The sequence below is a fragment of the Amyelois transitella genome, chromosome 10 (assembly GCF_032362555.1).
Source record: "Amyelois transitella isolate CPQ chromosome 10, ilAmyTran1.1, whole genome shotgun sequence".
In the NCBI taxonomy this organism is placed as follows: domain Eukaryota; kingdom Metazoa; phylum Arthropoda; class Insecta; order Lepidoptera; family Pyralidae; genus Amyelois; species Amyelois transitella.
In genome coordinates this window covers 7,341,146-7,355,799 of record NC_083513.1, presented here as the reverse complement: position 1 = coordinate 7,355,799, position 14,654 = coordinate 7,341,146, and the positions used below count along the sequence as shown (strand labels likewise).

The 14,654-nt window shown below is 38.9% G+C and overlaps 3 protein-coding genes across 3 annotated transcripts in view; 2 read left to right on the top strand and 1 right to left on the bottom strand.

The window, feature by feature from the left end:
* LOC106136364 (protein toll) overlaps positions 1–14,654 on the bottom strand; it is a 110,045-nt gene that overhangs the window by 12,816 nt on the left and 82,575 nt on the right. The gene's annotated exons all lie outside the window — the stretch shown is intronic.
* On the top strand, positions 167–1,300 carry LOC132902174 (uncharacterized). The gene has a single exon (XM_060946259.1). It carries the CDS (start codon positions 167–169, stop codon positions 1,298–1,300), a length of 1,134 nt encoding a protein of 377 aa, XP_060802242.1.
* On the top strand, positions 1,357–4,260 carry LOC132902173 (uncharacterized). The gene is made up of 3 exons (XM_060946258.1): positions 1,357–2,299; positions 2,459–3,707; positions 4,140–4,260. The coding sequence occupies exons 1-3, from the start codon at positions 1,357–1,359 to the stop codon at positions 4,258–4,260; spliced, it is 2,313 nt and encodes a 770-aa protein (XP_060802241.1).

Sequence of the window (14,654 nt, the reverse complement as noted above, 5' to 3'; positions counted from 1 at the left end):
CTGCTCTCGCTCCTAACATATTTCATTAAACCTACTGTGTGGCTTCTACGAACCGCGGTTTCTACGATCAATGCGGCGCTTGAGATATATGCGCTCTTAGCTCTTTGTGAGGTCTGATTGCCTTATACTGCTTGTTTTGTTACTTTTCCTACCAAAAATAACGAAAATGATTTGCCACGGTTGTAAATCAGTTCTAAGTGATAAAAACTTTTTGAAATGCAATAGCTGCAAATCTGAGTATTGTTTTGAATGTTTAAATCTGACAAAAGATTGCTGCGAAGCGCTTAACCCTGATCAAATAAAAGCATTAAGTTGTCCTTATTGCCAAAATGTTACTCGGCGAGTAAACAACGATGATACTCCATGCCGCCAGCGATATCAGAAAGGCCTGATTCAATCTCTCAACGAGTCTATGAATATTTCTTTCGGCGATGCAACACAGGACGTGAGTACCAATATTAGTAGCATGTCTCAAACTCAACCATGTACTAACTTAGCCAACGTACCGGTTACGATGGAAAGCATAAGTAAACTCTTCGACTTAAAGTTGGCCCCCGACTCATCTATTATGACTAACTTGAGATCTGCACTTAACAAGGACATTGAAAAAATGGTGGTTACTCACGTAAATAGAGCAGTTGAAAATTTGAAAAGCGATTTCACATCTACAACTGACTACTTGGCTGCCGAACAAGCTGACCTGAGATCGGATATCAGGGATAAGGACACTATTATTAAACAACTGCAGTCAGACATGTCTAAAACACAGACTTCGCTCGTCAAACTACAATCCCGAATACAAACGATGGAAAAAATATCACGTGATTTGAATCTAGAGATACACGAGGTTCCCGAAAATAAAAATGAAAATTTAATGGGATTATTTAAAAAGCTCTGTGAGTGCTTAAAAGTTGATATTTCTGATAGCGACGTGAGAGCGTGTCGCCGGGTTGCTAAAATGGACCCTTCCACGGATAGACCACGTAATATTATTGTCTCTCTTTCATCTCAACGGCTTCGCGATCATATCCTGTCATCAGTGACTCGCTTTAATAAATCTCATCCAAAAGACAAACTTGCTTCGACTCACATTGGCCTTAAAGGAGAAACTCGCAGAATTTACGTGGCCGAACATTTGTCCCCAGAAGCTAAAGAAGTACATAGCGCTGCACGGAAGTTTTGTAGAGATAAAAAATACAAATTTGTCTGGGTTCGTTTCGGACAGGTATACATTCGGAAGGACGAACAAAGTCCTGCCCACCTCATTAAAACTATTGATCATCTTAACAAGTTTTCGTGATTGAGTTAAAATGTTGAACATAAAGTTTTATATTGTGTTTCTTTTAATCCTTCATAATGATTAGTGTAATATATCAAAACGTCAATAGAATACGTACTAAATTACCACAATTGTATCATAATATATTGAACTCCGACTATGACGTAATATGCCTAACGGAAACCAACCTGAATCAAGGTATATTTGACGGTGAGGTTATAGACTCTCGTTACAATATTTTCAGAAAAGATCGCTTGCAATATACTAATTCTTCTAAAGAGGAAGGCGGTGGAGTAATTCTTGCTATTAAAAAGTCTTTTCGGGTTGTTCGGAGGGCATGTTGGGACAGCAGTCTGGAGGATATCTGGATCACTATAATATTGAATGCTTCTAGTTCACTTAAACTTCATATATGTGTTTGTTATCTTCCACCTGATTTAATTGTTTCAAAGTTAGACGAATTCTACACAAATTGTCAAAATGTTTTGTTGAATTACTGCCAGGATGATCAATTCCTAATCGTAGGAGATTTTAACACCCCTGCATATTCTCCTATAGGTCTCGTTAGTGATGGGCCATTACACACCCCACATAATAAGAAAAAACTGGTGCTCTTGCAAGAATTTATGTCACTTTGTCACCTATATCAGAGTAACAAAATACCAAACGAAAATGGTCGTTACCTCGACTTAGTATTCTCATCAAATGAAACTCTATCTGTTACTCAGGCCGAACCGTTGAGTTTAAAAGATAAGCATCATCCTGCTTTACAATTCCAATTTCCTTTGAAACCCTACATTGATAAAGGATTAAATTGTTTAAATAAAAAAAGATTTAACTTTTGGAAGTGTGATTATGAAAATATTCGATGCGAATTAAGCGTGGTGAACTGGTATGATTTATTGTCGAATTCTGATTTAGATGTATGCACAGACATATTTTACGATAAGCTTTTTGAAATTATTAAGAGACACACTCCCTTTACTTCTGTAAAGCCCCAAAATTATCCCGTTTGGTACAGTAAATCATTAATAAAGTGCATAGAAGAAAAAAATAAATATCATAAACTTTACAAAAAATTTAATAATCCTAGAGATTATGACACATTCTCTCTACTTCGGGCCAGATCGAAAAAAATTTCTGATCAGTGCTATAAGAAATATATTGCTTCAATTGAAGAATCATTGTCGGATAATATAAAACATTTTTGGAAATTCGTTAACAATAGAAAGGGACATTCCTCAATGCCTCAAGTTATGCAATTGGGTGATTCCTCTTCCTCTAATGGCCGAGATATCTGTGAAATGTTTTCGCAATATTTCGGATCAGTGTTTCAATCAGATTCTGAGGAGGGTGAATCATCCATAAATCAATCCGGCCGCAGTAATGAGTTATTCTCGAATGGAGCGATTAGCACATTGTCTCATATTAATATTACCGAAAAAGATATTATGATGAAAATCAAACAATTGGATGCCAAGAAAGGTCCTGGGCCTGACGAACTACCTCCGTTTTTCATAAAAAAATGTGCTAATGAGCTATGTACGCCGCTCTACATTTTATTTAATAAATCGCTAACACTGGGAGCCTTCCCTAAACGATGGAAAATAGCTCATATCATTCCTGTGTATAAAAGCGGAGATAAGTCTCGTTGTGAGAATTATAGACAAATAAGCATCTTGTCATGTCTTGCTATGCTTTTGGAATTGTTGGTTCACAATCAGTTATACAATCATTTTAAACCAATCATATCTGAAAGGCAGCATGGCTTTGTGAAATCGAGATCAACCGTGACCAATCTTCTTGAATACAAAAACTATTTATGTAAGAGCTTTGCGACAGGTGGTCAGGTTGACTCTGTCTATACAGACTTTTCGAAAGCCTTTGACAAGGTCAGTCATACTCAGCTTTGCATCGAACTTGCCTCCTGTGGTATTCACGGTAACCTCTTGCGATGGTTGACGTCCTACCTAGACAAAAGAAGCCAGCTGGTGACCTTGAGAGGGTATACTTCATCTCCCATTGCAGTGGCATCGGGTGTGCCGCAGGGGTCACATTTGGGACCTTTACTCTTTGTTGTGTTCATTAACAGTCTTATCGAGCGCCTATCTTGTGAATGTCTCTTGTACGCTGATGATTTAAAAATATTTAAAACTATTGAGAACACCAACGATTGTAAATTGTTACAGAGAGATTTAGATACCATTTCAAATTGGTGCAAGGAAAAACTTATGAATCTCAACATAGGCAAATGTTTCGTCATAACATTCACTAACAAGTGTAATAAGATTGTTGTTGACTATACTATTGAAAACCAGGTCCTTAAAAGATGTAATGTTGTCAAAGATCTAGGTGTTATGTTTGATGACAAACTGACTTTCAGAGCACATTACGACCATATAACAAAAAGAGCAAATCAGCTCCTTGGGTTTGTATTCAGATCCACTAAAGGTTTTAAAAAGCCTCAGTCAATTATATATTTATTTAATACCTTGGTCAGATCAATTTTGGAATACGGCAGCCCAATATGGTCACCACACTACAAGGTACATGTGGATGAAATAGAGCGAGTTCAAAAAAAGTGCTTACGATTTTTATGTTATCGTCAACATTTGAGTCGTACCGCTCTCGATTATGAGGCAAGACTATCAATGTTTAACATACAGAAGTTGGAATCACGCAGAAAATATTTTGATTTTATTTATTTGTATAAAATAATTCACTCTATAATTGATGTTCCTTCCTTGCTCTCTCAACTATCTTTTAACACTAGATATAGCAACCGCAGGGCTAATCGAACAAAACTTTTCGCTTTACAAACTTATAAAAATAATACCTCATTTTATAACCCCATTGTTAGGATGGCCCGTCAGTATAACGAGGTGATGTTAGATAACCCTGAATTTGATATTTTTAATTCAAAACTTGGCTCCTATATTAAAATAGTCAAAGACATCCTGTACTGTGTTACAGGAGCATAATAACTAGGGTACCTACTTAATAACTTATATATTTAGTTTCCTTTTTTGTATTAAATTCTTCTTTTTTGTATTAAATTTGTATTGAATTCTTCTTTGGGTTATCTCTTAGACCGTAAGAATATTCTCGATTAATTGTTTTTTGTGTACACACATGTTTTGGATTGCAACCCGTTTTTAATATCTTTTTTTTTTTTTTTTTAATGTAATTTTTGTAATAGTTGTTATCTGTTTTGTGTGATAATAATAAATAAATAAATAAATAAAAATGGAAAAAAAAAAAAAAAAAAAAAAAAAAAAAAAAACGCGCAAGCGCAAGCAGGACAACAAGTAGAACTAAGCAACCAACAATACCGCGCCTCCCGCCATCGGTTACCATCTCTACCGCCGCCTGCCCCACTGCTTAGCCGTTGCCCCGCAAGCCACGCCCCACAGCGCAAACGCAAGCAGGACAACATTATAACTAAATAACCAATAATACTGCGCCCCCCCGCCATCTGCTACCATCTCTACTGCCGCCTGCCCCACTGCTTAGCCGCGCCTATACAAGCTACGCCCCCAGCGCGTCCGCCGGCCGTCGTTCATTTAGGCCTAGATTCTCTCACATTAGAATGTCAGTGCAACGTTCTCCGCCTCGTAGCGAATCGATCCTTGTACCTGCTAACTTGACTAATTTAGAGCACTATAACTCCGACTCAGCACTCCACACTGCATGCACCAGAAACCCATTGGAGCAATACATGAATGTCACTAAACGGCATAAGCGAACCTTTGAAGACACTACATCCAACTCACCCGCCAACGTCGAGCTAGTGAGCATATTCGAGAGCAAATTCGAGGCTTTGAATAACACCTTACTCGTCATTCTACAACAAAATCAAGACATCCAAAAAACAGTATCTACCATGTCAACCAATCACAAAGAGATGGTGACAAAAATAATTTCACTCGAACAAGAAAACAACCAATTCAAAAATGAAATATCCACGCTAAAAAACAAAGTTGAATCTCTTGAGAAACGACAGTTAAGCACCTCGCTAGAGATTCGTAACTTACCAGCTCAAAAAGAGGAAAACAAAGAAGCCCTCATAAACATAGTTAAAGACATCTCAACCACAATTGGTATGGGAAAATCAATAACTGAGGCAGACATAAGTAATATTCATAGGACAAAGTCTGACACCATTGTGGTAAACCTTACCACCGCTCTGCGCAAAGACTCATTAATTGCCACATACAAATCTTTCAACAAAAACCGCAGACTACAAAAGGAACCGTCCTTGAATTCCGGGATGCTTAAGATTCCCGGACAGCAGCGCACTATCTATATTTCTGAGTCACTCACAGCCAAATCCAGGCACATCTACTATCTCGCAAGAGAGGGAGTTAGAAACCACAAGCTGACTTCGGCATGGACATCTTTCGGCAAAGTTTACGTGAAGAAAGAAGAGAGCGGCAAGCCTATTCCCATCGAAGAAGAAGAACAACTTTTAGGCTTCCTGTGACTAGCCACAGCGGCACTCGGTTGGCTGCTCGCAGTATTCCTAAGGTATAAATACCGATATGCCAGTTTTCATTCACTAACAAAATGTAAATTACAACTAGCTTTTAAGAAATCTTTATTAAAATATTTCCTGCATGTATTATATTCCATAGTCTTTTTAATCTTATATAACTTTATACCACGGGAAGCAATATTAATACTAAGCTTAAACTACACCATGTATACACACACTTACAAATACTTTCATAAATACTTGATACACACCAGCAAACATTTACAGAGAGTTACGCGTCGATACAATCACAGCCACAAAACTAAAAACAACACAAACGTTTCTGACGGGGGGACCCGAAACCGAGCTACATATATTAAAAACTCTACTTCTTACTATTGTCACGCGAGTTTCGTGACAATACATAACTTATATGAATATATGCACATAAAATAGCATGAATACTATGCAACATATAGCCCGGGATCTGGACTCCCTGTCTTCGGCACGAGTTATTGAGTGTAGTACTGATGAGGTTAAACATCATATACTCTGTAACAACCATACCATAAACATCATTTCACAAAATATCCGCAGCATAAACTGCAATATGCCAGAGTTCACAGCGCTCCTACAAAGCTCCGAGATACCCTGGGATGTAATAGTACTGTCTGAATGTTGGCTTCCTGGATCCAAATATGTTCCTGAGCTCCCCAACTACCTGCACGCATGCACCTCGCAAAATAAGACACAGAACGAAGGAGTCACTATTTTTTACAACAAGCATCTGAACGCGACGGCAGAAGAACCCCAAGTTGAGAATGCCAATTGCCTCATTTTAAAAATCAATCAGACAACATGCATTGTGGGTATCTACCGGCCGCCTGCACACAGAGACCCCTCCAAGTTTCTAAATTCACTTGATCTCACCCTGGCTAAACTTAATAGTTTTCAAAACATTATCCTATGCGGCGACGTAAACATAGATATAGTTCCAAATAACCCCATAAAACACCACTACGAATATCTAAACATGCTGGCCACTCATGGCATGCTCTCAGGACACACCCTTCCCACACACGGGTTCACCTGCTATGACCACATGATGGTAAAAACTAAACTGGAAGCGTCTTGCCTGGTCATAGACTCAACGCTAACCGACCACTTCACAGTGGCCTGTAGCCTCAATATGAAAAAAAACCAGCTCAAAGGGGTAGATAGAAACCAACATATCAACTATGAAGCTTTAGACTCAACGATGCGGTCACTATCATTCTCACCGGTTCTGTCATGTTCAGACGCAAACACTGCCACTAACATTCTCATAGACATCCTAACCGCAGCTATAAGCAAAGCGACCTCACCAAAAAGAACCCCCAAAAGGAAATGCATTGAAAAACCCTGGATAACTAGTGGTCTTTTGCGGTGCATCAAAAACAGGGACAATCTACATAGGAAACACAAAAAAGACCCGAACAACGAAATCCTTACCATCACATATAAGCGCTACAGAAATTTTTGTGCTATAACGCTTAAAAAGGCCAAACGGAGGTACGAAAAACAACTTATAAAAAACGCACGCAGTAATCAAAAACATCTGTGGGAGGCCATCAAGAATATAAGCGGCTCCAAACGGCCCCCGGACCACTCACTAGCCCTTATCGCAAACAGTGACCCTAAAAAAAGCACAAACACGGTGAATAGATTCTTCGCAGATGTGGGTGAAAGCCTCGCTAAAAAATTCCCAACTGACGGCAACGCGCAGAGCCCTTACACGCAGCCGCCCCTCACCTCTCTACATAGTCTACAAATGGCTCCGGTGTTGGAAGAAGAGGTCTTTTACATTATAAGGGGCTTAAAAGAGAAGTGTGCAGTGGGGCTGGACCAAATATCTACAAAAATCATAAAAAGATATGCCCAACTACTCACCAATCCGATCACTCACATATGCAACTTATCGCTATCACAAGGAGTCTTTCCCTCGGTTTTCAAAAGAGCTCTTATAAAACCCATTCATAAAAACGGGGAAAAAGACTTACTAGATAACTACAGACCCATCTCTATTCTGCCGGCCCTATCAAAAATACTAGAACGAATCATGAATAATAGATTAATCCAATTCCTGGAATCAAACAACCTCCTTGCGCCTTCACAGTATGGTTTCCGGGCAGGCAAATCAACCAGCGACGCCGTCCACGACTTGGTCCACTCCATCATCACCTCTCTGGACGACAAGAAGAAGTGTGTCACCCTCTTCCTCGATTTTACCAAGGCCTTTGACTCAGTCTCCATCCCTCACCTGCTGGCCAAACTAGAAAGAATGGGAATCAGAGGGATACCACTCAAGCTCTTCACCGACTTCCTTACCCATAGAACACAAATTACCAGGATCGGAGAGTGGTCTAGCGACGAAATCTCTCTTTCTTTCGGGGTGCCTCAAGGTAGCAGTGTCTCTCCCACCCTCTTCCTTATCTACATAGACAGCTTATGTCGCCTCCAGCTTCAGGGGGGGAAAATCCTGGCATTCGCCGATGACACTGCTCTATTTTTTGCTGACAACACGTGGGAAGACACCTTCGTAAGAGCGCAAAAAGGTTTTGACCAGGTGCAAAATTGGCTAACACAGAACCTGCTTACCCTAAACGTCAAAAAAACCAAATATGTTCCCTTCGCATTAAAGACCAATCTTCTTCCACCCTTAAACCTGGAAATACGGGCCCACAATTCCTTACAAAGCCACCCGCTCTGCTCTTGCCCGCCTCTCCAAAGAGTGGAACACTTTAAATACCTCGGCGTTACAGTGGACCACACGCTGACCTTTACTCCCCACGCGGAGTCACTAGCCGCAAGGATGAGGAAGCTTATATACATCTTCAAGACTCTAAGACACTGCGCTGACCGTAAAGTAATGAAGATGATATACAATGCTCTGTGCCAGTCGCTGGTAGTCTACTGCATAACATCCTGGGGAGGAACAGCTAAAACCACGCTTATAGAAGTGGAAAGAGCTCAACGAGCAGTTCTCAAAGTTGCGGCAGGCCTTCCTTTCCGCCACCCTACATCTGATCTATATAAACTCTGGGCCGTCCTGACGGTTAGGCAATCTTTCGTACTACACACAATTTTAAAACAGCATGCCCTAGTTCAATTCGATCCTAAGCTGGCAACAACAGACGTTCGAAGAATAAAAGCCGTCTGCCCCTACATCCCCTTGAGAACAGCTACCTCCTTCCATTTCTTCTGCTACCTCGGCCCATACCTATATAATAAACTTAACTCAAAACTTAATATATATCCCCTCCCAAAATTTTCATGCAAAGCTTCCATCACCACTTACCTTAAAAGCCTGGACTACGACAGCACTGAAGAACTACTTAGACCAACTATATGATACAAGACTATCCAGCGAAAAATGGACTAACTCTAGGTAATACACACTCAATATCTCAATCTCCCTACACGCGCTCACTCTCGCACACATAAAACACACCACACACACACTCTATCGCCTATTTAGCTACAAACACCTACAAAGCCCACTAACCACACTTATACACATCATAGCAGTATTTATATAAATTTTTCGCTTCCTTTTTTGTAATATTTAAACTTAGGTTATAGTAATTTTAGTTTTGTAGTTTTTAGTACCTAATTTACCCATTTAGCACCACATATTGTAAATCCAAAGACGATGCGATCTGAGGGCGGGGCCTAGTCACCTGTGGCACAGATTCCACTAGGAACCTATTTCAGGGACTAGTCTCCAAACAAAGTTGACCACGTCCACAAACGCAAAACTAAATGTACACCCTATTAGCTATAAGGATCACTTTGTGGAAGAGATAATAAACGTTTATTATTATTATTATGTTTCTCCTCTTGGGTTTCACGGGTCTATACACCCCGGATTTTTGAGAGGCTTGCGTGGGGATATAAATCCAACACGTAGAGGCCCTTTGGAGAAGTTGATGTTATGTTGTTCTCCTGCCAAAACCCGTTCCCGGCCATATCAATACACGATATGTCCATGAACAGGTCTCGGCAGGAGGTGGAGCTATTACAAAATAAGGAAAAGAAAGATGGGTTATGGAGTTGACGTTTGGATGGATTTAAACTGGGCTATTGCTGGAGAAGTTCGGACACCTGCCATAATCATGAATACTTGACTATTATGTGGCAGGTGGTGACTCGCCACTCACTAAATGGGCCCCTCAAATCAGTCACCATGATAAGCAACAAAGGGGCAACATCGGCGTGGGTGGCTAAGGATGTCGAGAGGTGAGACTGCGGGGCGTGAAATCGTGGTGATCCAGTCAGGCACCCCCGGCGTTATGACATTTTACACTTCCATCCTTCGAGCGTATAGCTCTCGCGACTCCACTCTGACCGGCCGGTTAAGGCAAGCCAGAGGTAGGGGTCCTGTCCCTCATCGGTTTCCACTCCGACCTTGGCGAAGGAAGATCGGAGGCGAGGAACAGGGGCCTCCCCTGGGAGCACTCAGGTCCGTGGGGTCGCTACTCCCCAACAGCTCGCCATTATTATTAAACAATGTAACATGTACGTTCTCTTCTTTAATAGAAATTTCCGAAAACACACATCGTTATCCTTTCCCCGCTTAAAACTACAGGAAAAATATACAAACTGAAAAGTTTGTAAGATGCACGTCTGTATATAGAAGAATAAAATTTCCTCTAGCGTTCGGAAAGTATTTTCGAGAGTAAGATAACATTTATGGGGTTAACTATAGCCGACAGTATATAATGGACCCCGGGAAAAACGTTCCGGGTCACCAAGCGACTTTAATTAGGGAAAAAATGGGGTTAAATACATTACCATTAGTTACGATCTTAAGGACAGACTTCCATCTTTAGAGGAGTTGCGATCTGTTTATAAGACCCTGTATTTTTTATTTATTTTTTGAGTTTGATGATTAGTCAAATATCTATTGTTCTCTTTTAGAGAGAATGGAATGAATTGATGTACTTCATTGATTCTAATATCACATGTTATTAATTTAGTGTTTTTTATTTAGTTTAGGTGCAACTTGAATCTCGGCTCGCATTGTAAGTCCGATGAACATAAACAGTACTTAGCGAGCATAAATTCTAACTAGAATCAGTATACTTTTTTAACTAAGACTCAAGGTGACGTGCAACAAGGGAAAATATCAAATTTACTGTTTAAATTTATAATTTTAGAAGTAGTTTTCTTCTTCTATCTTCTTTTCTTCTATCTTAGTTTGGGTATTTAAGCAGATAAATTAAGCATTGTTTTTCCTCCATTCGTAGATCCGGGTCCAGGGCCGATTGTTCGAAATAACTGGGATTTCGATAATCTGTTTTTGTTCTCGCGAAGCCTCCCAAACAGATCGGGGCCAGTATAAATCATTTTCGAATGTTTTTGCGGGTTTTATGTGGATTTTCACGACGCCCTGGCTTATCTTGTTTCGATTTAGGCTTGGTTTACTCAAACATCATGATTTATGCGTCCGTAATTGTAGCTACCGCAAATTTAAATATTTAATATTTTGGTAAAATATGCTGCTTTATGTTTTATCTTGGGGCATGAAATTGTGCATCGTTTTAAAATTATGATCATTAAATCTTTATCAAACATTGACATGCAGAATCAATACAAACTTTATTTGACAACAAATATATATATATATATATATATGTATATACATAATACATATAGTATAATACGAAATATGGTTGTGTTTAGAATAAAAGGGTTTTTAACCAGAAAAACGGCAAAAAAGTACAGTTGTTACAAAATGTATAGTGATAATTTATGGTTTGTCAGTTGACAAACAAATATTCATAAGATAACGATTAACTCATGCGTAGATACTTAATACAAATGTTTCACGATTCGCCTTAAAATATAAAAGTCGCTGGAGCCATATACTTTTGTCGCGCGTGCTGCCAAAAAGCGATGCGTCATGGAGGTAAATATATCATTCGTGTACAGGTGAACTGAGATGCAAGTATTCATTACATCGTATAGGCGAAAAAAGACCACCTGCGGCCTGATGGAGCGGTGCCATTTCATTTTTTTATCACCGTTTGAAATCGACGGCGTTTTTAGTGTGGCAACATTTGTATATTTGCATAAGTTATTCGGAAACACGGGCACCGTATTGCCCTGAATATTTAATGTTTCCTCGAGAATTCTAAGGAAATATTTCTTTGAAGATTCCGAAACACTATTCAGAGAGCGTGCGCCGTCGGAATATACCTAATTTTTTGGGCACAGAGAATGCGTGTTACATTTGGTGAGATGCTTTTAGTGAAATCACTATTTTGCGTGTTCTGATACATTACCAGTGATATTATTAATATATGTGTGCCCCAATATAAATTGTCTGATCATTAGTCAGGCCTTTGAAGTTTGAGTTGAGCGGCTTTATGTATAGTTGAGTAGGCTTGACGCTCCTTCCAAATATTTCGCACGATTAATTTGCGAGGTAAGTGTTTCTGTTTGTACTGACATTCTGTTAGCAACTATTGAAATTAGTTACATAGTTCATAAAGGGTATGCTAGTGAAATTAATTTCAAACTACAATATGTACCTAAGTAAAGGTATATTTGTATAATATGAATATTAAGGCTTTCTCGGTATATGTTCAGAACAACTCTATATGCTCTGAAAGGAGTTCACTGTATATTGTTATTTACTCTGTATTAATACTTGCAATCAATGTTCAGTAAATATGTTTTTTTATAAATACAGTTTGATGTGACAAAATCTAAATTTTTTAATTAAAAAGAGAAACTAACACTTACTGAGCAGGTTGAAATTGGATTAATAATTTCATATTACGTACCAGAAATCGCGGTAGTTTTTTTTTTTCAATCCACAATATATACCATTATAAACAAACAACAAAAACCTTTTGTCCCTATCATTTCAAAGAGCATTTCATTTCGCGTAGTGTCCCAACTAAAGTACCTTTTGTGTACGGCGGACATACATCATCTCGAGTACCTGAAATTCAAGGGAGGATTTGAATAGATATCCCATATCATTGCGTCGTGAATTGTCCATAAATCTTCGTACACGCCTCCTTTTGTTTAGCCCAGCCACGTGAATGCCCGAGAGCTTAGGGAAATTTGAATCCCCGCCTATACTTAGAAATTGGGCGAAATGAAATATTTCATCTTGTTCTGCAGGGTAAACCCTTATAATTGGATTGTTATTAATTTGGATAATGTATGGTTAATGATTTTATGAAAAAAAATGAAATTACGTGTCTGAACACACAACAGACGAGCTCGAAAGTTGAAAGAAAGAAGTATGCAGGGATTGTGACAAGTGGATAGATATTATCTCTGCCTACCCTCCAGGAAAGAGGCGTGATTTTATGAATGTATGGTTCTGTATTCTTCCCAACCAAGTTGATGTCAAAAGGACTAAGTTCCTGTCTAATGTATTAAAGTTAGGAATTTTTACAAATGTCCGGTTTCACTTGCATGCTTGGCTAACCTTATTCCTGAAAGTAACCGTCTTAGCCGTACTAATATTTTGACGAGACGGTGACATTTTGTAAATTATGCCATAACTTTATGTATTTTAGCTATTAAATATTATTTACTTAAATTTTCGTAAAGTGGATCAAATGAGAAATACCAAAAAGGACAACTTAAAACAGCCTCATACCGTATATGACTGGGTCTGAATCTGAGAGGACATAATGAATTTGCTCTGCATGCCGTTGCGTGGGATCCACATAGAATTTCCTCTCTTGTTATCTGCCAAGCTCGTTAGGTAGTTTTAGGTATTTGGAGTTATGGCGCTAGGTTATATCGTTACGATGTACTTTGAATTTGTCGGACTTTGGGCCCCGAAGCACTTTTGCGAAGGGTGGAAACGGGAACACGCACATAAATATCTTTTTCCTCCTGACATTGACCTCGGTTACATCCTGACCTCTCTCGTAGAGTGCAGGATGCGCCTCTTGACCATGATCCTGGAGAGGGTAAGTCAGGTTTTTACACGAAACGACTTACATCTGATCTGCGCAGCCTTTGCAAGGAAACCTGATAAATATTGAATAATGTTAAAAGCTGTACTAGTTAAAGTTTTATTTTCCAACGGTCCATTTTCTTTTTCATTGCTTATTCTCACGTGACAATAGGCTCGGCTCTCGTAATTATTCTGCGCCATTTCGGGTCAGGTAGATTTTCTTTTTGTGCGAGACTCGTTATACAAGTGTACCAAATGCGGGGACAGCGTCTCCTGCTTCTCTTTTTCTTTGGTAGGTTCAAGGCCCTCTTTTACATCGGTATTTATTCCAACGGTCTGTACCGTACATACATTTCCTTTTCTATTTTACTGAAAACAATGTGGCAGCGGCAGCAGGAATTTATCAAAAGTGATAAAAAAATATTCCCCTGATACTGATTCGGCACAGGTAGTGAAAAAATATTTGAAATATTGGAAAAACGGGCGATAGGCACATTTATCAATACAGTCACACAAAAGGGAAACCGTATTCTCAATATTCTAAACATTTGCCATTCGTATGGTACATTTAATGAAAATAACATCTCTCAATGGATATGTTTTTTCATAGCAAACTCACTATTCAGTTCAAGTTTATTAATACTATATTTACTAATATTCTATTTCTAAAGTTTTTGTTAATTTATGATTCCCCTGCAATATATGAGTTCTAAGTCAGCCTGAATTGTAATAACTTCTTTATTCCATAGGGTACAAATCAGAGAAAATTTAGAAATTAATACGGGAAAGTAGGTATATAACCTTCACATATTTATTTATTTAGAGATAAAGATGTAGTCTCTACCTACCCCTCCGGGAAAAAGGCGTGATTTTATGTATCCTATGCATGTATGTATTTATTTTCCCATATATCACTTAATTATCAAAAATGG